The sequence below is a fragment of the Podarcis cretensis genome, assembly GCF_951804945.1.
Source record: "Podarcis cretensis genome assembly, chromosome: 12".
In the NCBI taxonomy this organism is placed as follows: domain Eukaryota; kingdom Metazoa; phylum Chordata; class Lepidosauria; order Squamata; family Lacertidae; genus Podarcis; species Podarcis cretensis.
Window position 1 is genome coordinate 28883111 of NC_137181.1, and position 23469 is coordinate 28906579.

A 23469-nucleotide genomic window follows, 5' to 3' on the forward strand; every position below is an offset into this window, starting at 1 on the left:
TGGTGCCATGTTTTAATCTTGCAGGAAGCTTTTAACTTTTCCATTTCATGCTCCAGTTTAGCAAAGTATGTCATAAGGAGGAAGAAACCTCTCTGCTTCTTTTTTTGGTTTTTGTTGATCTAGAAAAGACTTCTGTCCTTAACAGAAAAACCAGAATGCACTTTCTTACAATACCAATGGTCTTTGAAACCATATTTTCTAGACAAATGGATGAGTTCATAGGAACTTTGCCATGGAGCTGATATATTTCAATTAAATTGAATTCTTTAGTCACAGTTGAACACGGTGTCAGGTGTGTTCTGAAGTCTCTGTTGCAGTCTTGGCTACTTCTTACCTATTTAAAAGCAAGGCTCTTTGTGAGAAGTTCTGGACCCAGGGAAAGTCAACACTTAGGACCCTTCTCAATGAAAAGTATACAAAAGTTTACTTTTCACCTGATATGGTAGTAGCTAGTTCCAAAAGTCAGCTCTTACAAAGCAGCTAAGGAAACTAAGTGGGTCATGTTCTTAGCACAAGCTTTTATATTTTTTTTATGAAACTACTTTGAATATTATGGTTTTAAAGACAATTTCTTGAGCAGTTATCCTTTGAAGAAATAATAATGATGGCTCTTATTCAACTGCTTTTTTCCAGCATTCATATGAATATTTTGTCTGTAATTGGTGTTCTTATAAAAACTTGAAGGAGCAGTGTATTAGTGATATGAAGCTGTCTGCAAATTTTTTTAAAAAAAATGTTTTGATAATTTAAAAGAAACATTCGGCTAACCAAATATGACCATACAGTCGTACCTTGGAAGTCGAACGGAATCCATTCTGGAAGTCCATTTGACTTCCAAAATGTTCGAAAACCAAATTGCGGCTTCTGATTGGCCAATGGAAGCCCCGTTGGACGTTTGGGTTCCAAAAGAACGTTTGCAAACTGGAACAATCACTTACGTCATGTGTACCTTTTTTGGCCAAATTACATCGTGAAAATTAGGGTGCGCTTTAGATTTGATGGTGCAATAGATTTGATTGCAAGCTTGAAAAACACCACAGACAACAAATGCTTTTCTGGTTCCAAGGTTTTGAAAATTGAGGTGTGCATTAGATTCGGTGGTGCATTAGGGGGAGTTAATAGGCAGAGGCACACCTGGCAATGTCTCCCAGGGAGAGGTGGCACATCAAGAGAAGTGAGGAGGAGGAGGAGGAGCACTTATTCTCACAAGTAGCTGAGCCTTCTCTGCTTAGAAACTTGGCAGGCAGGCAGGGAAACTTGTTGGAACAACTTTTTCAACTCTTGTGTACTCCTGCTACTAATCTTCAGGTCTTGAACCTTGCCCTTGCTCTCTGACTGGATAACTTGGGGTAGATTCTGCTCTTTCTTTGCCACTGAGTTTGGACCATTAGACTGCTATTATAAAAGTTGTCTGGTCTTGGGCAGAAGCCAGGGCATTCTTATCAAAATATTTTGCTTTTCATTCCAGATAAAATGTCTGGAAACTGTGTATGCATCTGTTGCAGACAGGCTAGTCTCATCTTCCCTTGCATGGTAGAACCATAGAAATATGCCCTTTGTATTTTTTACACACAGTTGGCAGAACCACCACCCACTTTTTAATATCTTGGTTTGAACATGTGGAGAAATCAAACTTGTGATATGATAAAGAGGAAAGAGATGGAGCTGAGCCAGGTCTCCTTCTAGGAATGAATTCAATAGTGTTGGGGAGAAAAGCAGTGTGGATACGCTCCTCCAAGTAAAGCTTCAATGCTCAGCTCCAGATTTCAGATTTATTAAAGTTATGGGAGTTAAGCAAGACAGAAGCAGACTTGAGGAGACTATGGGACATGCTCAGAAAGCGGAGGCAGAAGTTTTGTTGTGCAAAGGGAAATCCTTGCACTAACAAAGCAAGTGCATTAGATCCTGACCCATGTTGATGGTATATTGGACACATTCAGTGGAAGGTGTGTCTGGTTTGTTCCTAACCCCCTCCCCCCCCCCCGCCGGCCACATTGAGAAGGAAGAATAATCCATACTTGAGGAACCTGAGAGACATCCTATATCCCATTAGCCCCTATCAGATGACCCATCAAGACGAGTCAAAAGATGTCTATTGGAGTACTGTTTCCTGGTTTTCCTGCTAGATAGGCAGAAACCTCTCTTTGTATATTCCAAAGAGCAAGAGAGAAACACAAGATGGTGGTTAGTATTGACTTGTTTAGGGGATTATGACTCAAAAGGTTGTTGGGGCAGAGAAAAGGCTCCTTTGTGACTTTTATGGTATAAAGGTAAAGGTAAAGGGACCCCTGACAGTTAAGTCCAGTCGCAAACGGTTTGTAAAAAAGATCCCTCCCTTTTTGACACTTCATTCTCCATTACAATAAAGAGGTTGATAATTCTTTGGTTTTATAATATGTGGGTACAGCAATTCAAATATTATATAATATATGGAATGGTATTTCTGTGGGAAGTGGGATATGTCTATGGGATATACACTAATCCCTTCTCATGCACTGTTCTCTTCTCTGTTCAAGGCCTCCTTGGTTTAAAAAAAAACACACCACTGCACAGCTGTCACCTCCTTATCTTAACTGCAACACCAACACAAAATACGATTACTTGCTTTAGATAAATGACGATAGTCTCATGTTTTCGTTTTGCTTCATTATATGCATGCTTTAAATTTGCAAAGCAATAGTGCATATTTAGGTTTCCTTAATAGTCAAGGCATAATTAATCTGTACTAGTGATTTGAATACCACTTTTTGCAGAAACCCTGCTGGATTAGTCTAAGCTCCACCTAGCTACCATTTTTTTTTTTTTTTTGGTGAAAATAGCATCAACCAGCGGGTGCTACTTGGCCAGTAGTACTGACCCTGGATTTAGATCTTCAAAAGCCTTTTAGTATTTCTTTTTCTCCCCTATTCACTGTGACTAGAGTCCAACTGATCCCAATTCCATTTTAATATAATAAAAGAAGCCTGAGAGGAAATACTGAATGTTGCAGTTAAGATTGGGAGGGAACAACTGTTGAGTTGTTTCTAAAATTTCAGGAGGACTTGAAATAGAGAATGGAACAGTGCATTAGATTACCCCATGGAAACGGGAGTGAGGGGCGGTTGGTGTCACTCCAGATACACTTTGTAGCGTTGTACCCTATTCAATGGTATCTTGGTACTCGAATGGCTTGGCTCCCGAACAAATTGGCTCCTGAATGCCGCAAACACGGAAGTAAATATTCCAGCTTGTGGACATTTTTCGGAAGCCGAACGTCCGACATGCTTCTGCTTGAGTGCAGGAAGCTCCTGCAGCCAATTGGAAGCCGCGCCTTGGTTTTTGAATGGTTTTGGGAGTTGAATGGTCTCCTAGAATGGATTAAGTTCAAGAACCAAGGTACCACTGTATTAGAAAACAACAAAGTTGACTTATAGCACCCTTAAGGTAAAGGTACCCCTGCCCATCAGGGCCAGTCGTGACCGACTCTAGGGTTGCGCGCTCATCTTGCTCAAGAGGCCGGGAGCCGGCGCTGTCCGAAGACACTTCCAGGTCACGTGGCCAGCGTGACTAAGCTGCATCTGGCGAGCCAGCACCAGCGCCGCACATGAAAACGCCGTTTACCTTCCCGCTAGAAAGCGGTCCCTATTTATCTACTTGCATTTAGGGGTGCTTTCGAACTGCTAGGTAGGCAGGAGCTGGGACCGAACGACGGGAGCTCACCCCGCCGCAGGGATTTGAACCGCCGACCTTTCGATCGGCAGGTCCTAGGCTCTGTGGTTTAACCCACAGCGCCACCCGCGTCCCTGTAGCACCCTTAAAGACTACCAAATGTATAGTAGCACACACTTTTGTGGATTTGTTAGTCTTTAAGGTCTGATAAAACTGGTTGCTGCCTTTATATCAGCAGACTATCACAGCAACCTTCCTGGAAGTTGGTATTATAAAGACTCATTATTAATACATTTTTGTATTTTTACATTAAATAGAAGCCACTGACAAATACATTTCATTTTTTTAAAAAGACCACTCAATTCCATATGTGTCTACTCAGAAGTAAGCACTATTGAGTTTAACTCATGGGGAAGTGTGTTTAGGATCACAGCCTTAAAACTAATACAATCTGGCTATATTTGACCCTGGTATCTGATGAGTAAAGTGCTTTTTACAAGCGTAGGAGGGTTAGGAGTGATTGAGTTTTCACTCTTGATTACAGCCAAGAATTATAATCATGCTGTACCTGTTTCTATGGTGCATGTAATGATCATGCTGTTTCATATAATAAAAGCAAAGAGGCAGCTTGCTATTCTGAGAAGTGTATGATCCAAAGTCAGCCGGGGTGGGGGGGGAGTAGGTTAGCCTGCTTACTTTTTCAGAAACATGTTGGTTTCAGTATGTTGTCGTTTTTTGCTCACAAAATCCAGATCAGCCAATATCTGTGTTCACGTGCAATCTCTTTGTTTATTTATTTAAGGGTTTTTGTTGTTTAAAAAACAACCCAGCACTTTGGCCAAAAAAGGGCTCCCAGGTCAGTTCACAGATCAAAAAGGACGGTCCTTGCCCTGAGACTTGTAGCTGAAAAAGATCTAATATGAAAAGGAAATAGACTGGGAGGTAGGAAGAAATAAGCAAACTCTGGTACAAGTTTTTAGTTAGAAGTTCAAGGAAAGGAGGCACGAAAGTTGCTAGTCTCTCTTTGTTGTGCTGATAAATGAAGTTTCTTCTCTTCTCTCCTCTGCTTTTAGCCTGATGGAATGGCTGCTTCCAGGTGACAGTTGATGGAGAGAAGAGTTTGGCTTTTCAACAAAACTGGGAGGAGCCCTGCATCTCTGTTCATATTAAATGGTGTACAGGCCAATCACTTTGGATTTAACTCCTCATTCAAGGAGTGCAAATTAACACAACACTAAAACCCCGCTCCATTTTCCTAGAACAAGGCCCCACCAGCCCACAGCACAATACTTACCCCACCAACCTTCTATTTTAAATCCTTATCACTCTGGATATTTTAAATCTTAGATGCCAACAGGGAAGTCACTGCCCAAAGTCTCAGGATGCATTCAAATGTGGAAATTATTGCATGAGTTTTCCTGATTATAATGCTAGCACTTGTATTCCAGATTCTAATGTTTCTTTTACACTGCAGTATGCTTTGCGTTATGGAACGGTGGCTTTTTGTCAATATACTGCCACATTGTGCTAAATATTAAATTTTATTCTGGAATACCAACCCAGATTTTGTCATGTGACATTTTTTTTTTTTTTTAATAATATCAATTTTTATTCATATTGCACATATACACAGAAAAAACATAAACAAAAAAAAAAAGAAAATCCACCACATACCTTATACAAATTATATCCACTCCACAAATCATAAATAAATAAATAAATTTATGATTTTGTCATGTGACATTTCAATGCAAAACTCCTGTGATTTCCTGGGTCAAGGGTGTTGCAAATAGTAGTAGTTGTTTTGCTGGAAGCAAATAACATGGAACTGAGTGCTAAACTTCCTCAAGATTCCACTAGTTTTCCAGAAATAGCTTTTATGTTGTGTTGAAAGATCACCTAAAATGTGGAAACTATCAGGTCAGGAAATATCAGGAAAATGCCATCTGAAGGTAGTCTAGATCAAAACTGATAGGAACACATTTTCCTCCTCCTGAAAGCATGCTCTTTATTTATCCTCTACCACCAAGGTCAAAAGAATGAAAGGGAACTTATAAAACATTAATCCCCAGATGTGTTTTAAGGGCAAGTATATATCACTTGACTTTTACAAAGTACAGGGTGTCACTCCTGTATCCATGAGGATGAAATTTTTGATTGTCATCACCAAAGCAGCTCCATAGTGGCCTTTAAGTTGAAGGTGAAGAAATGCAGAGAAATGCCCAATTAGCTTATTTTTCCAAATTATGTTGTGACTTCAGCTGCAGATTCGTAAATTTGCCATATGATTAGTTGGCATAATTAAATGAAGTAAAATTTCTTCTTAGCATCTTTGTGTAGCAACCTCATCTATTAAGAGGCTCTCTTACTGCGTGCCACGGGATCAAATTTTTGTTTCTTCTAATAATTGGAGCATTCTTAAAATGTCATATATGTATTCATATATATGGGCCTTTGCAGATATACCTGAATATTGGCCTGAATATAAGCCTCACTTTTCCACCAAATTCCGACTGTGAAAAGTTTTAAGTGTGGCTTAAATTTGTAACCTTACAAAAATCGGCTTTTACAATATCGCTGCTGAAACAGACACACGGTAAAACGGAACAGGTGTGAGTGCCTGCGTAGTTTTACGGGTGTGGCTTATATTTGGGTGTGGATTATATTTGGGCCAATACGGTAATTATTAACCATATTTTTGAGACTGAGCACTCCCCTCTCTAGATACTCCTCTGCCTTCATTCGCCACATCCCCATGTTTTGGGGTTGCATCTGCCAACTCTGCCTGATGGCACAGTAACTAATGGTTAAGTGCTTCTAGAACACAACTCAGAACCAAATCTGGGGAGGTGTGAGGGAAGTCATATGCAAAAACAGGCAGGGGCACAGTCCAATGGTCGAGTCCTTAACAAATGTTAGCCATTATATCTGCACTGGCTAGATTCCTCCAGTAATATATTTGGAAATTACTTTCACCCCAGAGAGTGACTGATCATCTGGCTATTGCATCCAGCATGTGGTTATTGAACAGCAAGTGTAAAGATTATTAATTTAAGTAAATGAACTGTTTAATAAAAAGCTAAGCACTGCTGAGTCATTTATAACTGCCTTCCAGAGGAACTGTGTTCTGCTTGCTCAGGCATTCATGTTTACTGGATTTCTCTGATGCACCTATTATTTATTATATATTGAATTTACATCCTGCCTTTTGTGTGGCAAACACATCCACAATTAATAATTTTTTTAAAAAATAAAATCTAAAATAGTTTAAACATTCTAAAAACAGTTTTAGTTAAAAGCACTACTCCATCCAGTGATTTCTGTGTTGCCAGTAACAGTATCTTTCAGCCATCTAATGCCTGGGTAAGCAGGAATGTTTTCAAATTCCCCCTAAAAGTTTTTAATAATGGAGACAGGTGGCATTCCACAAGGAGGTAACTGTCACTGAAAGGGCCCTGTCACAGGGCAATGCTAACCAGGTGGTGATACCACCACCAAGTCCTCACCTGCAGATCATAGGGTCTGAGGTGACTGATATTGTGGAAGGTGTTATTTTAAGTACTTAAGCCATTTAGAGCTCTATATGCTTGTACTAACACCTTGAATTGGGTCTGGTAGCTCACTGGCAATCAGCATAGCACTTTCAGGACTGGTGACACACGGTCTCACTGGGCTGCCCCACGTACAAACTCAGCAGCTGCATTCTGCACTGGCTGCAGCCCCCAGACTCTCTTCAAGGGCAGCCCCATGTAGAACGCAGGTCCCAAGAGTGCATCTTCACCCTAATTAAAAAGATAGGCTGCTTTGTGCTTGGCTTTGTGACTTTGCCTGTAGAAGAGGGAGTTTTGCTTAGCAATACCATCATTGTTGTAACCAAGAAACTTCTACAGTCAAAATTAACTTCTGCAGCTGTTCTTCCCATTGGTTCCGCAAGCTGTGCAGTCATGCAAGTTTTATATAGTTCTGGAGGAAGAATTACAATGCTGCTTATGTTTTAGTTAATGCTGGCACAGGTACAGAACCCTATGAGGTTGTAAGCGATCACACCGCTATGAAACCGATACTGGCAGTTTCACAGATTGCGGGTTAACGCTGCAAACAGGGGTTCTCACCATCTTCTGTTGTATCTGGCCATTACTGGTAGCAGATACTTGAATCAGATAATGGCTACTGAATTAAAGTGGGACCTGTGACAGAAAGTTACCTAGTATCCTGACACCTAAAATGAGTGCTCTTGTTCAGTGCTCCAGCTAGCCTTGAACAGAGGAGATTTCTTGCACCATTCAGGCCTCTTGGGGAAGGGAGTTTCAGGAAAAGCGGAGGGGGAAAGGACACTTTCCACCTTTCCTCCCCCTAAGTCTTTCCGGTGCTATATAGAACCACTGAAATCTTGCTCAGGTGCCTACTGGTGGTAAGATCTATCAGGTGGGCATTCACAAGGGTCAGGATCTTATCTTTGGTGGTCCCCTCCTTGTAGTAAGTCCTTCTGAGTGAAATATTCATTAGGATCCCAGTGAAGCAAATCCCTTGGGCAAGAGACCAAAAGATTGGGGTTTTAAAGTGGCATTATTTTAACAGAATTTACATGCCATGTTTATGTTACACCAGTGCAGGTACATAACTTCACCAGCATGGAACCCGTTGAAAGAAAGACTCCCAACACGAAGCCACTGTGTTGGAATTCATTGGTAAATTTCATTCTTTAGAATTTGATCCTAGCTCACTGCAGAAAGTAACTGTCCCCGTTTAGGTGTTAGTTTCCACTATTGATCTTGCTGTGCTGTTCAGTTCTAGTTGCTGCTAGTCTCAGGAGTGGGTCCTGCTGATTGGATCTTATTCATTTGATTGGTTTCTGTATTGATTTGTGCACCACATGCTAGTACTGCGATGTACTTGCTTTCTCTTATATGGCTTGGTGGTTGGTCTCACAACGAAACATGTCCTAGTGTGAGATCTTTCCCTCCCCCCCTTCCCTTTCTGTACTAACGGGGTTGAATCCAGCTAAATTTAAAGTACACCCGTTGAAATTAATGGACCTATGTAAATCATGTTCATTAATTCCAACAGATCTACTCTGATTATGACTTAGTTGGATTCATTCCTGAGTGCACAGTCTGCCAATTTACGTTTAAACTATAAGTTATGCTAAAGATGTGCAATCATATGTGTCTGGTTTTCTATAATTAATTACATATGCCACTGGTTCCCAATTAGTTTAGTACCAAGGACCCTCTGTGTTTCAAAAGCCAAGGCATGGACCCCCTACTTTTGAATTTTTTTTGATATCTCTATGGTAGTTTTTGTTATGTGAATGGTGACACAGACCCCCTGGGTGGGTTATGCAGACCCCCTAGGGTCTGCAGACCACCAGTTAGGAACCACTGATCTATAGGGCTCCTCAGCTTTGTAGGGACTTGCTGCTTACCTTTTGCTCCTCCTCAGGGTGGCAACTTTTGTCAGGATTATAGGTTCATAGAATTGTAGAGTTGGAAGGGACTCTGAGGGCCATCTAGTCCAACCCCCTGCAATGCCAAAATCTCAACTAAAGCATAAATAACAGGTGGCCATCCAACCTCCACTTTAAAACCTCAAATGAAGGAGAGTCCATCACCTCTCATGGGAGTCTGTTCCACAGGTCTTACCACCAGAACAGGTCTTACCACCAGAAAGTTCTTCCTGATGTTTAATCGGAATCTCATTTTTTGTAACTTGAATCCTACCCTCTGGAGCAGGAGAAAACAAGCTTGCTCCATCTTCCATGTGACAGCCCCTTGGATTTTTGAAGATGGCTACCATATCTCCTCTCAGTCTCCTTCTTCCCAGGCTAAACATACTCAACTCTCTCAACCCTTCCCCATAAGGCTCGGTTTCCAGACCCTTGATCACCATCGCCATAACTTTATTATTTATACCCCATCCATCCGGCTTGGTCTCCCTCCTCTGCACACGTTCAAGTTTGTCAGTATTCTTCTTAAATTATGTTGTGGCGAGAAGTCATAACTCCCCTTCTATCAACCACGGTTTCAATCCTAATAGTGCCTGCTATTTAAAGAACTGCAACAACTCCAGATATGTTCAGTGTGTAGCTTGGCCATGCATCAGCTCATGCATCTTATGAAGTGGCTCTGGCCCACAAAAGCTTATGCCGTCATAAAGTTGTTAAATCTATAAAGCTTCACAAGGGTCTTGGTTTCTGTTACAGCAAAAGCAAAGTTGGCTGCCGCTCTGGGATTTATCAAAGAAGAAGAAAAATGGTGTCTTCAGACCCATTAGTAGCATGATGTGCATCAGTTCCTCTTTTAAAAAGTACATGGGGTTGTATCCCACTAAGTTCTTTTCAGAGTAGACTCACTGAAATTAATGAATCCAAGTTAATTATCTGCATTAATTTCAGAGGGTCTTCTCTGAGTATGACTGATTTTGGATGCAATCAAAAATTTGCAAACGTACTAATTGCCTCGCTTCATTTGGTGCAGGTTTGTGTATAGTTTGCAGGTGCTTATTTTAGAAATACAGCTCTTTTGTGAAGTAAAACAAGCGGCTAACATTCTCCTTTCCCTTCCTCCCCCACAACAAACACTCTGTGAGGTGAGTGGGGCTGAGAGACTTCAAAGAAGTGTGACTGGCCCAAGGTCACCCAGCAGCTGCATGTGGAGGAGTGGAGACGCAAACCCGGTTCCCCAGATTATGAGTCTACCACTCTTAACCACTACACCACACCACAGAAATCCCATGAACTTCCACCCAGTTAAAAAAACACACACATTTTCTGCAAGGCAAGTCCTAAAGTGAAGGGTGTGTTTTTTTTTAGTGCAACGCGAGTGTAACACCAGCTCCTTAATATTTTATTTTGCCTTTTGTCCTGAGTTATTTTTAGAGCACTTAGCGTGTGGGGGGGGGGAGGAAAATAAATTAAAAGAAGATAAATAGCAATGTGTCTCCTTTTGGAAGCCAGAATGTGAAACACATTTTGACAGCTCTTTCTTTTGGAGAGATGGTCAAGCATGCAAATTATCATGAAGCAAATGAAGGTACTCCAATGCAAGGCCTGTATAATTTATGATTCCTACACATTCTAATAATATGATGGGGCAGAATTATGACTTGAGAGTACCTTTGGGTGAGAAAAAGCAATGAAATAAAAAACATTCATGGGGTTTCAAAACACTAACACCAATGAATGATTAATAATTAGTAAATCATCAACCACTGATACATTCTTAATGCGTTCTTCCAAAATGAAGCTCCACCTTTGGACCTCGCTTTTCTACATGCTTGTTTTGCCAAGCAGGTGGGAGAATTCAATGGTGTAAGGAGCCGCTATGATGTCTGAAATAAAATACTGTTTTTATAAAATTGGGACCATGAGATCATGGCTGACATAATGTCTATTTCTCTGAGTTCTCTATAATTACACGTGTCTCTCTCCTTCTCCCTTTGCTCTGCATTTATTCATCCTGACTTTTTTTTTTTAAAAAAAACAACACTTGTTGAGAGCTGTTTTTCTCACAGCACAATCCTATGCATGTTTACTCAGAAGTAAGTCCCATCACATTCAGTGGGACTTACTCCCAGGTAAGTCTGCATGAGAGTGCTGCTTTAATGGCCCTGATCTAACAAGTTGCTGTATATGCAGCAACGTACTCACTCCCAGACTCTCTCTCTCTTTCTTTCTTTCTTTCTTTCTTTCTTTCTTTCTTTCTTTCTTTCTTAGTGGGCATGTGGATCAGGGAGGAGTATGTGTTGCTAAATCGATTCCCTGGGTTTGAACCACTGCCTTCATTTAGCTATGTGCAGTGATGCCTTTGGTTATCTTTGCCAAATACCAGCTGTCTTGGACACCACTGCAAGCTCCTTTTTAAACTGTTCACACAGCAGCTTGTAATATGGCATGTTTGTGTCAGCATGCAGGGGGTCGCAAGGCCAGCTGGTTAGCCCCAGCTGGGTCGTATCCTTCCAGCCGTCCCGCTGTGAAGACCCATTGGCCTCTGGTCCGACGTAAACCAGCGACCCGGGCTTCAAAGCCAGGGCACACTATTTCAGCAGAGTGAACTGCGCACACAGAATAGGTGTGAGGCTTGTGGAAGCATACTACAACTACGGATTTCTTAATCATAAATAAGGACAAAGAAACATGTTGTCTCTCTCTTTGTCTTCCCAGAGAGACAGAGAAAAGCAAAAGCTATACACACAACGGAAGTTCCCAGCATACTGTGCTGGTATATAAACAGACATGTGACACGCAACAGTTCCATGTCTGCTCCTTAAGGTGGAATGGAAATCTCAACAGTTTGACCAAGGGTAAACACAATTACTGTCATGTAGGAGATAGTCGTTTCCCTACTTTTCTGGATCAAGTTCATATTTTCTCCTCATTGGGGTGTCTTATTTTGTTGTAGGTGATGCATCTAATTTTTTTATTATATAGAAAGAGATTATTCTCGATCTGCATGACCTATAACTGAAACATGATAAACTTTAAAAACCTATTGGGATTTGGCAAAAGGAGGATTAGTGTTCAAAGAAAAAAGTCAACAATTCCACTGGGTAGAATTAAACTCTTGGGCATCTCTCCGTAACATTCTCACGAGCTTTAAATATGAATTTTAAATTTGCATTTTAGCATTCAACATTCTAAACATGTGCTGTGGTCTAAACCACAGAGCCTAGGGCTTGCCGATCGGAAGGTCGGCAGTTCGAATCCCCGCAATGAGGTGAGCTCCCGTTGATTGGTCCCAGCACCTGCCAACCTAGCAGTTCGAAAGCACGTCAAAGTGCAAGTAGATAAATAGGTACTGCTCCGGCGGGAAGGTAAACAGCGTTTCCGTGCGCTTCTCTAGTTTTGCCAGAAGCGGCTTAGTCATACTGGCCATGTGACCCGGAAAAACTGTCTGTGGACAAACATCGGATCCCTTGGCCAGTAAAGCGAGATGAGCGTCGCAACCCCAGAGTCGTTCATGACTGGACTTAACTATCAAGGGTCCTTTACCTTTTTATGTCGACACCTAGCTGGTTTAATTGTGAAACCTACCATTGTAAACATGGTGAGTTATTTAGACATCTCCTTTCATGTGTTTTGTTTTTGTTGAGATGCGAAATAAACCAATGCAAATATTAATTGTAATCCCACACCCTCACCCCCACCTCCAATTCATCCTCCATTGTGTGATAAACGAAAGCATACAAATGGCATTTCTTTTAAAACAAAAGCTAATCAGCTTTTGAGCCCAATGTTGTTGGCTGCATTCCACTGAGATCTCTTCACTGAGAAATAGTAACATATTAAATTTGAATGCTAATTTGTGGAAGCCTGGTCTTCTTTTATATAAACAGCCCTTATCCACTTCTCATGCTGCTGCCAGTATGTCACCTCCATTACCTGCCAACAATGTGCTTACGAACTTCCATTCCTCCGTGCAAGGAGCTTGTAGGACTGGATTATACTCTGATCCTTTGAAGCCCTACGGTTCACAAAGCCCTATTTCCTATTTCAGGCCATAAATTTTTAACAGATCCAAGTTCTAGGTTAATGTTTATCCATTTGCTGCAGGCTTGGCTTCCCACCGAGTTTAATTTTCCCATACCAAGTTTCCTCATTGTATCAGAGCCACTTCACAGATTAGGGAGGAAGAGAATTTAGGGAGTACTGAGTGCACTTGTGGTGCGTGCTGTCATGTTTGAAGTAGGTACACAAAACTTCTGCAGCAAGAACACAGGGCAGGCGTTGTGTATGGCCAATTTGTATATATACCTGTTGAAAGAGACGCACATAACTGCTTCAGTTTTGACAGCGTGTGTTCATTTGTACACACAGCGATGCTCTTAATCTGTCATGTGAGAAGTGACCCTCAGATTGGTGTGATGCATTTATTCAGAGCAACCTACACAGTTTCCAAGAGCAGAGCTATAATTACTGGTGTCCTTGTTGCCTCTGGGACTAGAACATGGTGGCGTATTGCAGTTTCTCTGTAGCTGCCTTGCTGATCAATCTGATGCATCTTTCCTTAGAACTCAGTCCTGCTAAAGTCTGGTCTCCTGGAGTAATAGAAAGGGCTCCACTGCTTCAACTCTGTGCTTATCTTTTTGAAAATTCATTGAAAGCATGAAAACACCAGGCCAGTTCTTCTTTCTCTGCTGTGCTTAGTTTTCTATTTATATGGGGGTTTTTTTCTTTCCATAAGGGAATATTTAGAAATGCAATTTCCCCACCTGCGCCATTCTAACATTTTAAAACAATGTTTCCCAAACTTGGGTCTGCAGCTGTTGTTGGACTACAACTCCCATCATCCCTAGCTAGTAGGACCAGTGGTCAGGGGTGATGGGAATTATAGTCCAAAAACAACTGGAGACCCAAGTTTGGGAAAGCCTGTTTTAGAACTCTTAAAGTGCAGGACAGTGCAGGACCTTGTTGACCCAGGTCTTGGGAGGACCAGGTTTGAATTCTTTACAATGGTCCCAGGCTGTGTGGGGGCTTGAGAAGGTATGAAAACTCACATTGGTTGGTTCTCAAACAGTCCCTTCCCTGCGACATAGTCTTCCAAGCAGCAGCCTGAGTCCTAGGCCTGGGAGGTGGGGTTTAAAAGCACCTCAGTGGTTCAGATCTCACACGGTCCCTCTGACTTGCGGTAAAAAAGAGGTTCCAGTGCCCTTTTAGTTGCTTCAGTGTTGCAAAAGTACCAGGAGATGGAAACTCAGTTCAAATTGAACTGGCTTTCCCCCAGTGCAGCCTATGCTTTTCATGACCAGTTTGGGTTGTTGAAGCTTAAGCCAGAAGCGCAGACTCATAGATATTTTGGATCTTGCCTGAGCCCTCCATGCCAGTTTTATTCCAGTGGGTCTCCCAACCCTCAGTGGCAGTTTTTCATGGAGGAGAGAGGGGGCGAAAGTGGGTTGGGGGAAACAGACAGAAAATGGATGATGGGACTTACGGTATGCAAGCACTTTTCGCTAAGGCAAACCTCCCACTGGATGTGATCCATTGTTTTCTCCCTAATCCGTTGTTCACAAAAGGCTTTTTATCTGTGCCTGCCCTGACAAAGAACAGGAGGAGGCCCAGAATAAGCAAGAGGTGTAAGCCATTTATTTCATTTTTTATGTTTATAATAGATGATTTACCTTTATTTGGGTGGAGACCAGTTCTCCACTAAGCATGTATATACTGAAAGTTATGAAGTATATCAATATATTTTGACCTTTATTCTTAATTTTAAGATCATTTATTTTGAATACATGGAAAACATAGATGGATGGGGTATAAATAATTAAATTATTATTATTATTATTGTTATTATTATTAATGTGAAAGGTTAAGTTCTGAAATGAATGGACCATTGTTGTGGGCTGCAAATTCTGGACTGGCTTATACAGATAGGTAGAATTGAGTTTTAGTGGCAGACATTTACAAACATGTTGAAATCAATGGGATTTAAACGTGTTTGCTTAGAACATGACCATAATTTTTAGTTTCATTGTGTTGTTGCCCCTTCAGAACCTGGAGGTGAACTTAAACATTGATTTAACGTTATCGTATGAACACAACAGTTCTTTGGCATTTTGCTGTTTACTTTGGTTGTAGGCAGAAGCATGACAAATATACATATCTTTCACCTGAAAATAATGGGATTGTACAATATGCTCAACAACAAAAAACAACAAAAAGCAAACACATCCATTCAGTGACTTACAACTATGGGTGCTTATTTTCCTCACACTGCCGCACAATCTCTTTGAAGCATGATTTTAAAAACAGCGTTCTGAGCCCGATAAAAATATTTTGCTTATACAGCTGATGTTCCCATGTGCATCTGTGACCTTCTGTTTGCTGCCTAATCATCATTATTTTTTTCTGAATTATATTTACAGCTGGTGCTGCCATACCAGTTAGGCAGATATCCCAGATAAACCCCTACTTTTGGCTTGTATCACATCCTCTTTTGCCTTGACTACCATATTTGGAGGCATTAGGAAGCTAAACTACTAGGAATAGAAAGCTGTCTGATTTTGGAGGCACTGATGTGATTAAATGTAATGCAATACATTCGGTATGAGCTTTTAGAGGATAAACATTCCTTTGCTTACTGTAGGTAGCTTTACATCTTGCCTGGATGCAGTTCATTGTGCTCCCAGGAAAGAGAGCAAGAATACGGAACTGTCATGCGGGGGGGGGGGGGGGGAGGAAGTGGGGGTGGAAACCCAAGTCAGCCAAAACCGAATTCTGCCTGCAGGTGCTGTTGAGTTAAATCTACACTATAAAAATAAGAAAGCACTACTCTAGCACTTGGGGATCTGTAACATATATTCTATTTGAAATATTTCCTTTTTTAAAAAAAACAAGAACCTGGCAGCTTTCACTACAGTACAAAAGCTTTTTCAATAACCCTCTTTGCTGCTTTCTAATTGTTCGTTTATGTGCAAGTGACGTGATACCAATATGCTGAAGATAGACTTAGGTTCTGTTACCGGCGCTGCCAGTAGACACAATCCGCTGAGACATTGATCTGTGTTGACCCTCTTCAGAGCTAGGGAGAACACATCTGCGTTTTTGCAAAGGTTCTGTTCATTTCAGCAGGGCTTGCTTTGGAGGATTTCCTGGGGGGCTGCACCAGTGTTAGAAACTGAGATATTAAAGTTAGGAACTAAATGGCACCTTAAACCTAGGTTATGGGCACAAAAGGTAAAGGTAAAGGACCCCTGGATGGTTAAGTCCAGTCAAAGGCGACTATGGGGTTGCAGCGCTCATCTTGCTTTCAGGCCTAGGGAGCCGGCGTTTGTTCACAGACAGCTTTCCAGGTCATGTGGCCAGCATGACTAAACTGCTACTGGCGCAACAGAACACCGTGACAGAAGCCAGAGCATATGGAAACACCATTTACCTTCCCACCACAGCGGTACCTATTTATCTACTTGCACTGGTATGCTTTCGAACTGTTAGGTTGACAGGAGCTGGGACCGATCAATGGGAGCTCACTCCAACACAGGGATTTGAGCAACCGACCTTCCTATCGGCAAGCCCAAGAGGCTCAGTGGTTTAGACCACAGTGCCACCTGCGTCCCTTATAGGCAGAACAATGGAATGTCTAGGCACACTTTTTTTATATAACAAGAATACAAAGCTGAAAATGAATGAACTTCAGCTAAAATCTTATATTCATTTTTCATGTGATCTGAAGACTGCAAAAAACAAAGCCATGCTTCACCTACCCACCCACCCCCATAGTCCAAAACAATGGGAGTTGTTTTGGACTACAACGCCCATTAGTCCTGGCCAGCAAGGTGTTAGGGGATTAAAAAAGCGTATGAGTCCAGATCACAAAGTAAATGTCATTTCTAAAAACCAGAATAACTTAGGAGAAAAGGATTTGCAGTGAGATGTTTATGATCCATATTTCCCATAACTTGTTTCTTCTGTTCTTTGCAGTATTCAGACAAACCAGATTTATTACTGCAAACTCAGACTGGAAAAAATAATGCTTCAGGGTAATCAGAATTGAAACTGTGAGTCTGTGAATGCCAAGCATCTAACAATGCACCAATCTAAACTGATGCCACCTGCAATTTGTATTAAAAGTCCACTTCAATTCAGATCTCCATATGTTTCTCATTTTTATTTTATTTTATTGCACTCTAGATCAGTAGTCTTTAATATTTTCATTTGTAGTCTTCAACTTGACACTCAGCCTTTAACCTGCAGCATGAGGTCTGTGTTCAGTTTTTGTCTCTGTGTGTCTGTGTTTTCACTCGCATCTCTGTCTCTCTTTGTATCAAATTTTCCTGATTTTCCTCACTTTTTGTTTCCCTCGCTTCAATGGTTACAAAAAGAAAATGGTGGCAGTATGTCTGGAGTGAATCCTGACCCACTAGTAGCACCTTAAAGACCAACTAAGTTAGTTCTTGGTATGAGCTTTCGTGTGCATGCACACTTCTTCAGATACACAGAAGTGTATCTGAAGAAGTGTGCATGCACACGAAAGCTCATACCAAGAACTAACTTAGTTGGTCTTTAAGGTGCTACTGGAAGGAATTTTTTTGTTTTGACTATGGCAGACCAACACGGCTACCTATCTGTAACTGACCCACTAGTTGAAGATAATCAGTATACTCAATACCCTGTTTGCATATTCTGTATAGTTGGTGGGGTTTTTTTTACATTGAAATGGACACAGACAGCACTGAGGAAAAAGGGGTTTCATTGGCTAAGAGTATCAATTTAGCATGAGCAAAAGCAACAGTTGGATCAGTTTTTGATGTAGGTCTGTCTTACTCGTTTGGAGTTTTTATTTGACTATTGGAATTCCGTATTATGAATGGAGACAAAGGTTCATTCCTGCTTTCCAGTTTAAATGGTTTTAACTTTATGTGGGAAAAGATTGGTGGACAACTACGCCAGAGTTTTTTGAGTTTTTCTACTGCCATAAAGTGAATCCCTTTTGTAAGGCGAATATGGCATATATGATCTGTTTTGTTGGATTATTAAGAAATTTGTTGGATTTTTGAGAACCGATTATGCATCTGGGAAAGTATATACATTTTTCTTCTGTGGAATCATTAGACAAAATGGGATTAAAAATAGGTGTGGATAATATATACTACATATCCCAAGTTAGGTGATACCCTGCTGAAGAAGCATGCACATTTTCTGCTTGTGTATCTATATGTCTATACATACATGCTTTTCTTAGCTTAGTGACTTAAGGCTTCAAAATGTGTTGTGTGAAAGTATCCATGGGAGGCAACCCAGCGAAAACACTGCTTCTGTGCAATCACCACTTATTTATTTCAAATAAATGCAGCTCATGTGAGGGTAGTGCTTTGAGGGCTGATCCCCCAGTCAATTTAATTAGAACAGTTCTCCTTTAATACAAGATTCCCTTTCCTTATCCTGATGACTTTGATGCTCTTTTAGGTTTGAGATAACCATAAAATGGAACAGCATACTTATCTGTTACCTTGACAACAGCAAGGCTTGCTGCAGGCAGTGATGGAGAGGCTTCAATTGCACATGCACATCGTGTTAATTTTTCCTTGTGGCATTATTGCTGATTATCTCTGTCTACAGTTACTTATTTCATTTTTTTGAAAAATTGTAGTTTTGAGCTCTGAATGAATCACGATATTTCTAGAACAAGTCCTTTCCCCTAACCAAATATCTAAACTTAAGGAACCAGGAAGTGTGTAAAAAGCAGCATGGAACAATCCTGGAATCTGCCAAATTTTTTATGTATTGAAATATGACACACACCATATACGGTGTTATCTGGGATACAACAACTACCTTGTACTGTAATTCCTAGCATTGCTTAATAAGACCTTAAACTGAGTTCAGTGGGCTTTTCTGTCTGAAGCTTTGCAAACTGAAGCTGCTTAATTTCAGTATTTATTTTAAATAACTTGTTTGTGTTCAATGCCAATTGTGAAATTAATTATTAATTCATAATTGTAGTCTTTGTTTATACAGCATAATTTCCATAAATATCTGCTATGTAGGAAATATTGCCAGGATTTAGGCAATATTTGGACACCAGTTGTGTAGCTACAAAGAAAAAAAATCTGAAGTCTTAAAAAATTTGTAGTTTTTTTAAGATAATCAGTGGGTTGGATCCAGACTAAATTAGCTGATCTTAGGTAATATTGAAACCAATGGGATAAGTTAGTCATGGCTTAATTTAAGTATTATTTATTTCGCTGTGAACTAAGTTCAGCTAATTTAGTCCGAGTCCAACTCTGAATAGTACATTTTTCATTTATATGTAGTATAGTGTAGCATTTTTGTATCAGTTGTATAGGTATTTGAAATACCCGAACCATTCAGTAAAAGAATATTATAATTTTTTCTTGCTGTTTTACAGGAGCAAATAAAAGCATCTTCTTTACTTAGAACGTTCTTTAATTTCCCCTCAGAGAAATATGGACTGGGCAATGCTAGCTTCTGGTGTGAAATCTTGAAATGAATTCATAGCCAGAAGCAACAGCCCAACAAATACCAATAACAGCCGTCATGTTAGAGTAAAATTAGCAGTGATCTTAAGACCAAGTACTTTGCTAAAAGAAAATACACTTTCCATTTTGAGGCCATTGCTAGCTACTTAACAGCAGCACCCTATTTTATTACCTTGGGTTGTCTCCTGAGTGACGGCTGCTTTCTTTATTCTCCCAACAATATTGTAAGGTTTCCTTGACAGTCTTGTCAGTATGAAGGGGATGGTGGAGTTTGCCAAGAAATACAGGATAGCTTTAGCACCTCATGGAAGGCATGTGGAGTCCAGGCTCAAATCCAGAGTAGTTGTTTGCTTTGCCAACCTGAAGCCCATATTTGATGCAACGAGAAGAGCTTTGTTCCTTAAATAAAGCATTTCAACCCACACAGTATATTATGATAGCTCAGTTTTGTTGTTAATTTTTTTTCATTCATTTTGGGTTTTTTTTTTTGCAGGTTAATAAGGAAATGATTTCTTTAAGGTGTTATAAGAGAAATGTATGAAGGGAAAATAGAGTTCTGCCCTCCACCATGCCCAGCAGCCTGGTTTGTTTTTTTTTTTTTTTGGGGGGGGGGGGTTAGTTTTGCACAAAACATATGAAAAGCCAGCTTAATGTTTTACACAAAAAAATAACGTGATCCTCATTATAGATACCATTGCAAATTCTCATGTTTGAAGAAGCTGTAATTTCTCCTTTCAAAAAAATAAAGTAACCCATTATTTTTTGACAGAACTGGTGATGTTTAAAGGGGAGTGGCAAGGGGAGTATGTTGGATGGCAACACCACATTCTAACACCAACCCAGTGGAGTAGCCTACTAGCAATGGGTTTACTGCTCTGTTTCTTTCTCCTTGCCTTCACCATCCTCTTTGTCCTCTCGGTCACTTTGGGATTCTTGCCGCCTTACAGTGGTCTACTTGGGAATAAAAGGACTGCCAGTTTAGCTCAAGTCTTCTGCTTGGTAGCTTCAGCCCATCATCTCTCCTGGTCTCCCACGCCCTTTAACCCAGGGGTGTAGCCCACAACGTCTTGAGTAATGCGAAAACACTTAACAGCCCTTGAGCTTGACCCCGAGGCCAGTACTGCCCAGAAATCCAGTTGAGAAGTTTATTTAAGAGGGGGTGGGCTGGAGAAACAGTGAGCATGCACAGAGTATTGATCTATCCAACCGTATGCTGCCATGCCTTGTGCTAACCATGATTAATAGCTAAAAGGGCAATCAACCATTGAGGAGGACCCACATAGTTGGGGGGGGGGCGATGCTGGAGAAGATGCAGTTAACACCAACCTTCACCTGAAGAAGGTGAGGTGATGGTGATGGCTAGGCCTTTCCTGCCAGACAGAAATGTGAATACATGGGATGCCAGTTTAGGACACGACTGGCAGGGCAACATGATACAGAGTTTGCTATTCCAGCCTATTCCATGGAAGATTTTAAACGTCAGTCTATACAGTTTCAGGAATTTGTGACTGGTGGGCAGGGGATTCTCTTTGTGTAGTGTTGATCCACCCCCTTTTAAATGATGCTTATTAGTGCCTGGATCTCAGACTTTATTATTTGTTACATTGTGTTGGATCTAGACTTAGTTGTACAGTGGTACCTCGGGTTACAGACGCTTCAGGTTACAGACTCCGCTAACCTGGAAATAGTTCCTCGGGTTAAGAACTTTGCTTCAGGATGAGAACAGAAATTGTGGCGTGGTGGCAGTGGGAGGCCCCATTAGCTAAAGTGGTACCTCAGGTTAAGAACAGTTTCAGGTTAAGAACAGACCTCCAGAACGAAGACTCTTGACTACCCCAATTTTTGCTGTTGTGCTTTGGCTTTTGAATGTCACTGTGAGTTTTATAGAACTGAGTGTCTGATAACGTTTAACCAATATTTAACATCTTATTCAAAATGCCTTATGTACAAGAAGTTTTAATTTATGCGGCACCTAAGGTTTCAGTTTACTGTAGTATATACTGTAGTATTCATTTATCCACTGCTTTTATTTAATACAGTATGAGTAAATCACAGCTTTGTTATTTGTTAAAAGATGAAACTAGTGATAGTTTGGATACCACCATCATATTGTATCTTATGCACTTTTTAAAAATTGCTGCGAATCTTTCAAGTAAAGATAGTGCTTTTTTAAAAAAAAAAGTTTGAACTGCCCTTTGTTTTACATTATTAAAAAGAACAGAGTGGTGCTCTTTCTGGAACACGTATTGGATTTGTTGCTATGTGGGTTAGAAAGAAAATCTGCTTAATGCAGAAATAAGATCCTGAATCCTAAAGAGGTGCTGTGGACAAAAGGTAGATTGGGGTCTACTAGTAGTTCTCTCAGTATGTTACAGTAGATCAACGAGGGTTCAGATTCTAAATTATTAAATAATTATTATATCATATGGACAACAGAAAAGCTTCCTTTCCACCTTGCCAAAACAAAACAAAAAAGCTGTAGCATTTTGTGGATTTTTGTGTTACAGGATTGTGACCTCAGTTCTGGAATGGAAAGCAAATTATTGAGTTGAGAATGTGTTCAGAGGCACAATGACCCTGTTCCTTAATTCTAAGAATATGGTCACCCTCCTGACCCACCATTTTGCATCTGGCTCCAAAGAAAAGCAACCTCATTATTACTGATGTCCACAGTTATATGTGCACAACAGTTATTTCCTTTAAGATAGGGGTGGCTAACATCTGACCCTCTGGATGATGTTGGACCACAGCTCCCATTATCCCTAAGCACTGGCTGGAAGCTTGGGCTGATGGGAACTGAAGTCACATAACATTTAGAGGGTCACAGGTTCTCCATTCTTGCTTTAAGAACCCCCTTCTCAATTAAATCAATGTTCTATTTAGCCAGCCAGATACTCTAGGAAGCTCAGAAGCAGGGTATGAAAGCAATAGCTCACCACTAGAGTAGTAGTAGGTTTTAGAAGTGAGCTTTTGGATGGTTTAGTTGACTTATTACTGTTATCTCTCTCTCCAGGTTTTTCACACATATTCTAATGAAGATTATGACAGGAGAAATGATGAAGTAGACCCGGTGGCTGCGTCAGCAGAATACGAACTAGAAAAACGTGTGGAGAAGCTGGAGCTTTTCCCAGCAGAGCTTGAAAAAGGTATGCATTCTACAAATGCTATGCTGCCAGGCATTTTTTTTTATGTATAAAGTGTCATACAGATAGAATTGCAAGGTAGAATTGCAAGACTTTGCCAGAAAGGGGTCATGAAAAACCTGCCATAGCTTAATATCTGGGGATTTCATAAATAATCAGCAGTGTGCAATTTGTATAAATAATTCCTGGATATTAAATAGTAATATTATCTTATCTCATATCATATCATATCATATCATATCATATCATATCATATCATATCATATTGTAATCCAGTTGAGGTAAAATGTTAATTCACATCAGTGTATGCAGTAGAACATTGGCTTCAAACCTTGTCAACCTCAAGTAATCTCCTGAGGAGTTGATCCCCTCATATCCACAGTCACAAAACTGTTTTCAGAAACCCCCTTTTAGGGCTCATTCAGACTTCCTTTTGTGCTACATTTCCAGGCACAAGTCTGGGCTTTAAAGTTCCATATCTGAGCAGTTTTTGTTTTTTTGCTTTATCCTGATGCTTCTCCAGATTGCCATTTGCTCCAATTCAATGGTAAAAAACAGGTTTTCCCTGGAAAAGCAACAGGACAAAAGCAAAAACACTTAGACACATTGCTTGAAAGCCCATAACTGTGCCTGGCAAGCACAGTGTGACGGGAAGCCTGGACGAGCCTTCAGTGTCAAAATAGATTTGCCAAGTGTCTCTTTGAGATATGTGTGAGTAGGGTTTTTGGTATCCAGATCTTAT

The 23469-nt window shown here is 40.6% G+C and overlaps 1 protein-coding gene across 14 annotated transcripts in view; it reads left to right on the forward strand.

The window, feature by feature from the left end:
- Positions 1-23469, forward strand: part of PPP1R9A (protein phosphatase 1 regulatory subunit 9A) — a 143923-nt gene that overhangs the window by 64876 nt on the left and 55578 nt on the right. For all 14 annotated transcript variants that reach the window (XM_079948416.1, XM_079948410.1, XM_079948422.1 and 11 more), the window contains one exon: positions 22598-22730. In XM_079948416.1, the coding sequence (XP_079804542.1) occupies positions 22598-22730 (133 nt within the window). The remainder of the gene's footprint in view (positions 1-22597; positions 22731-23469) is intronic.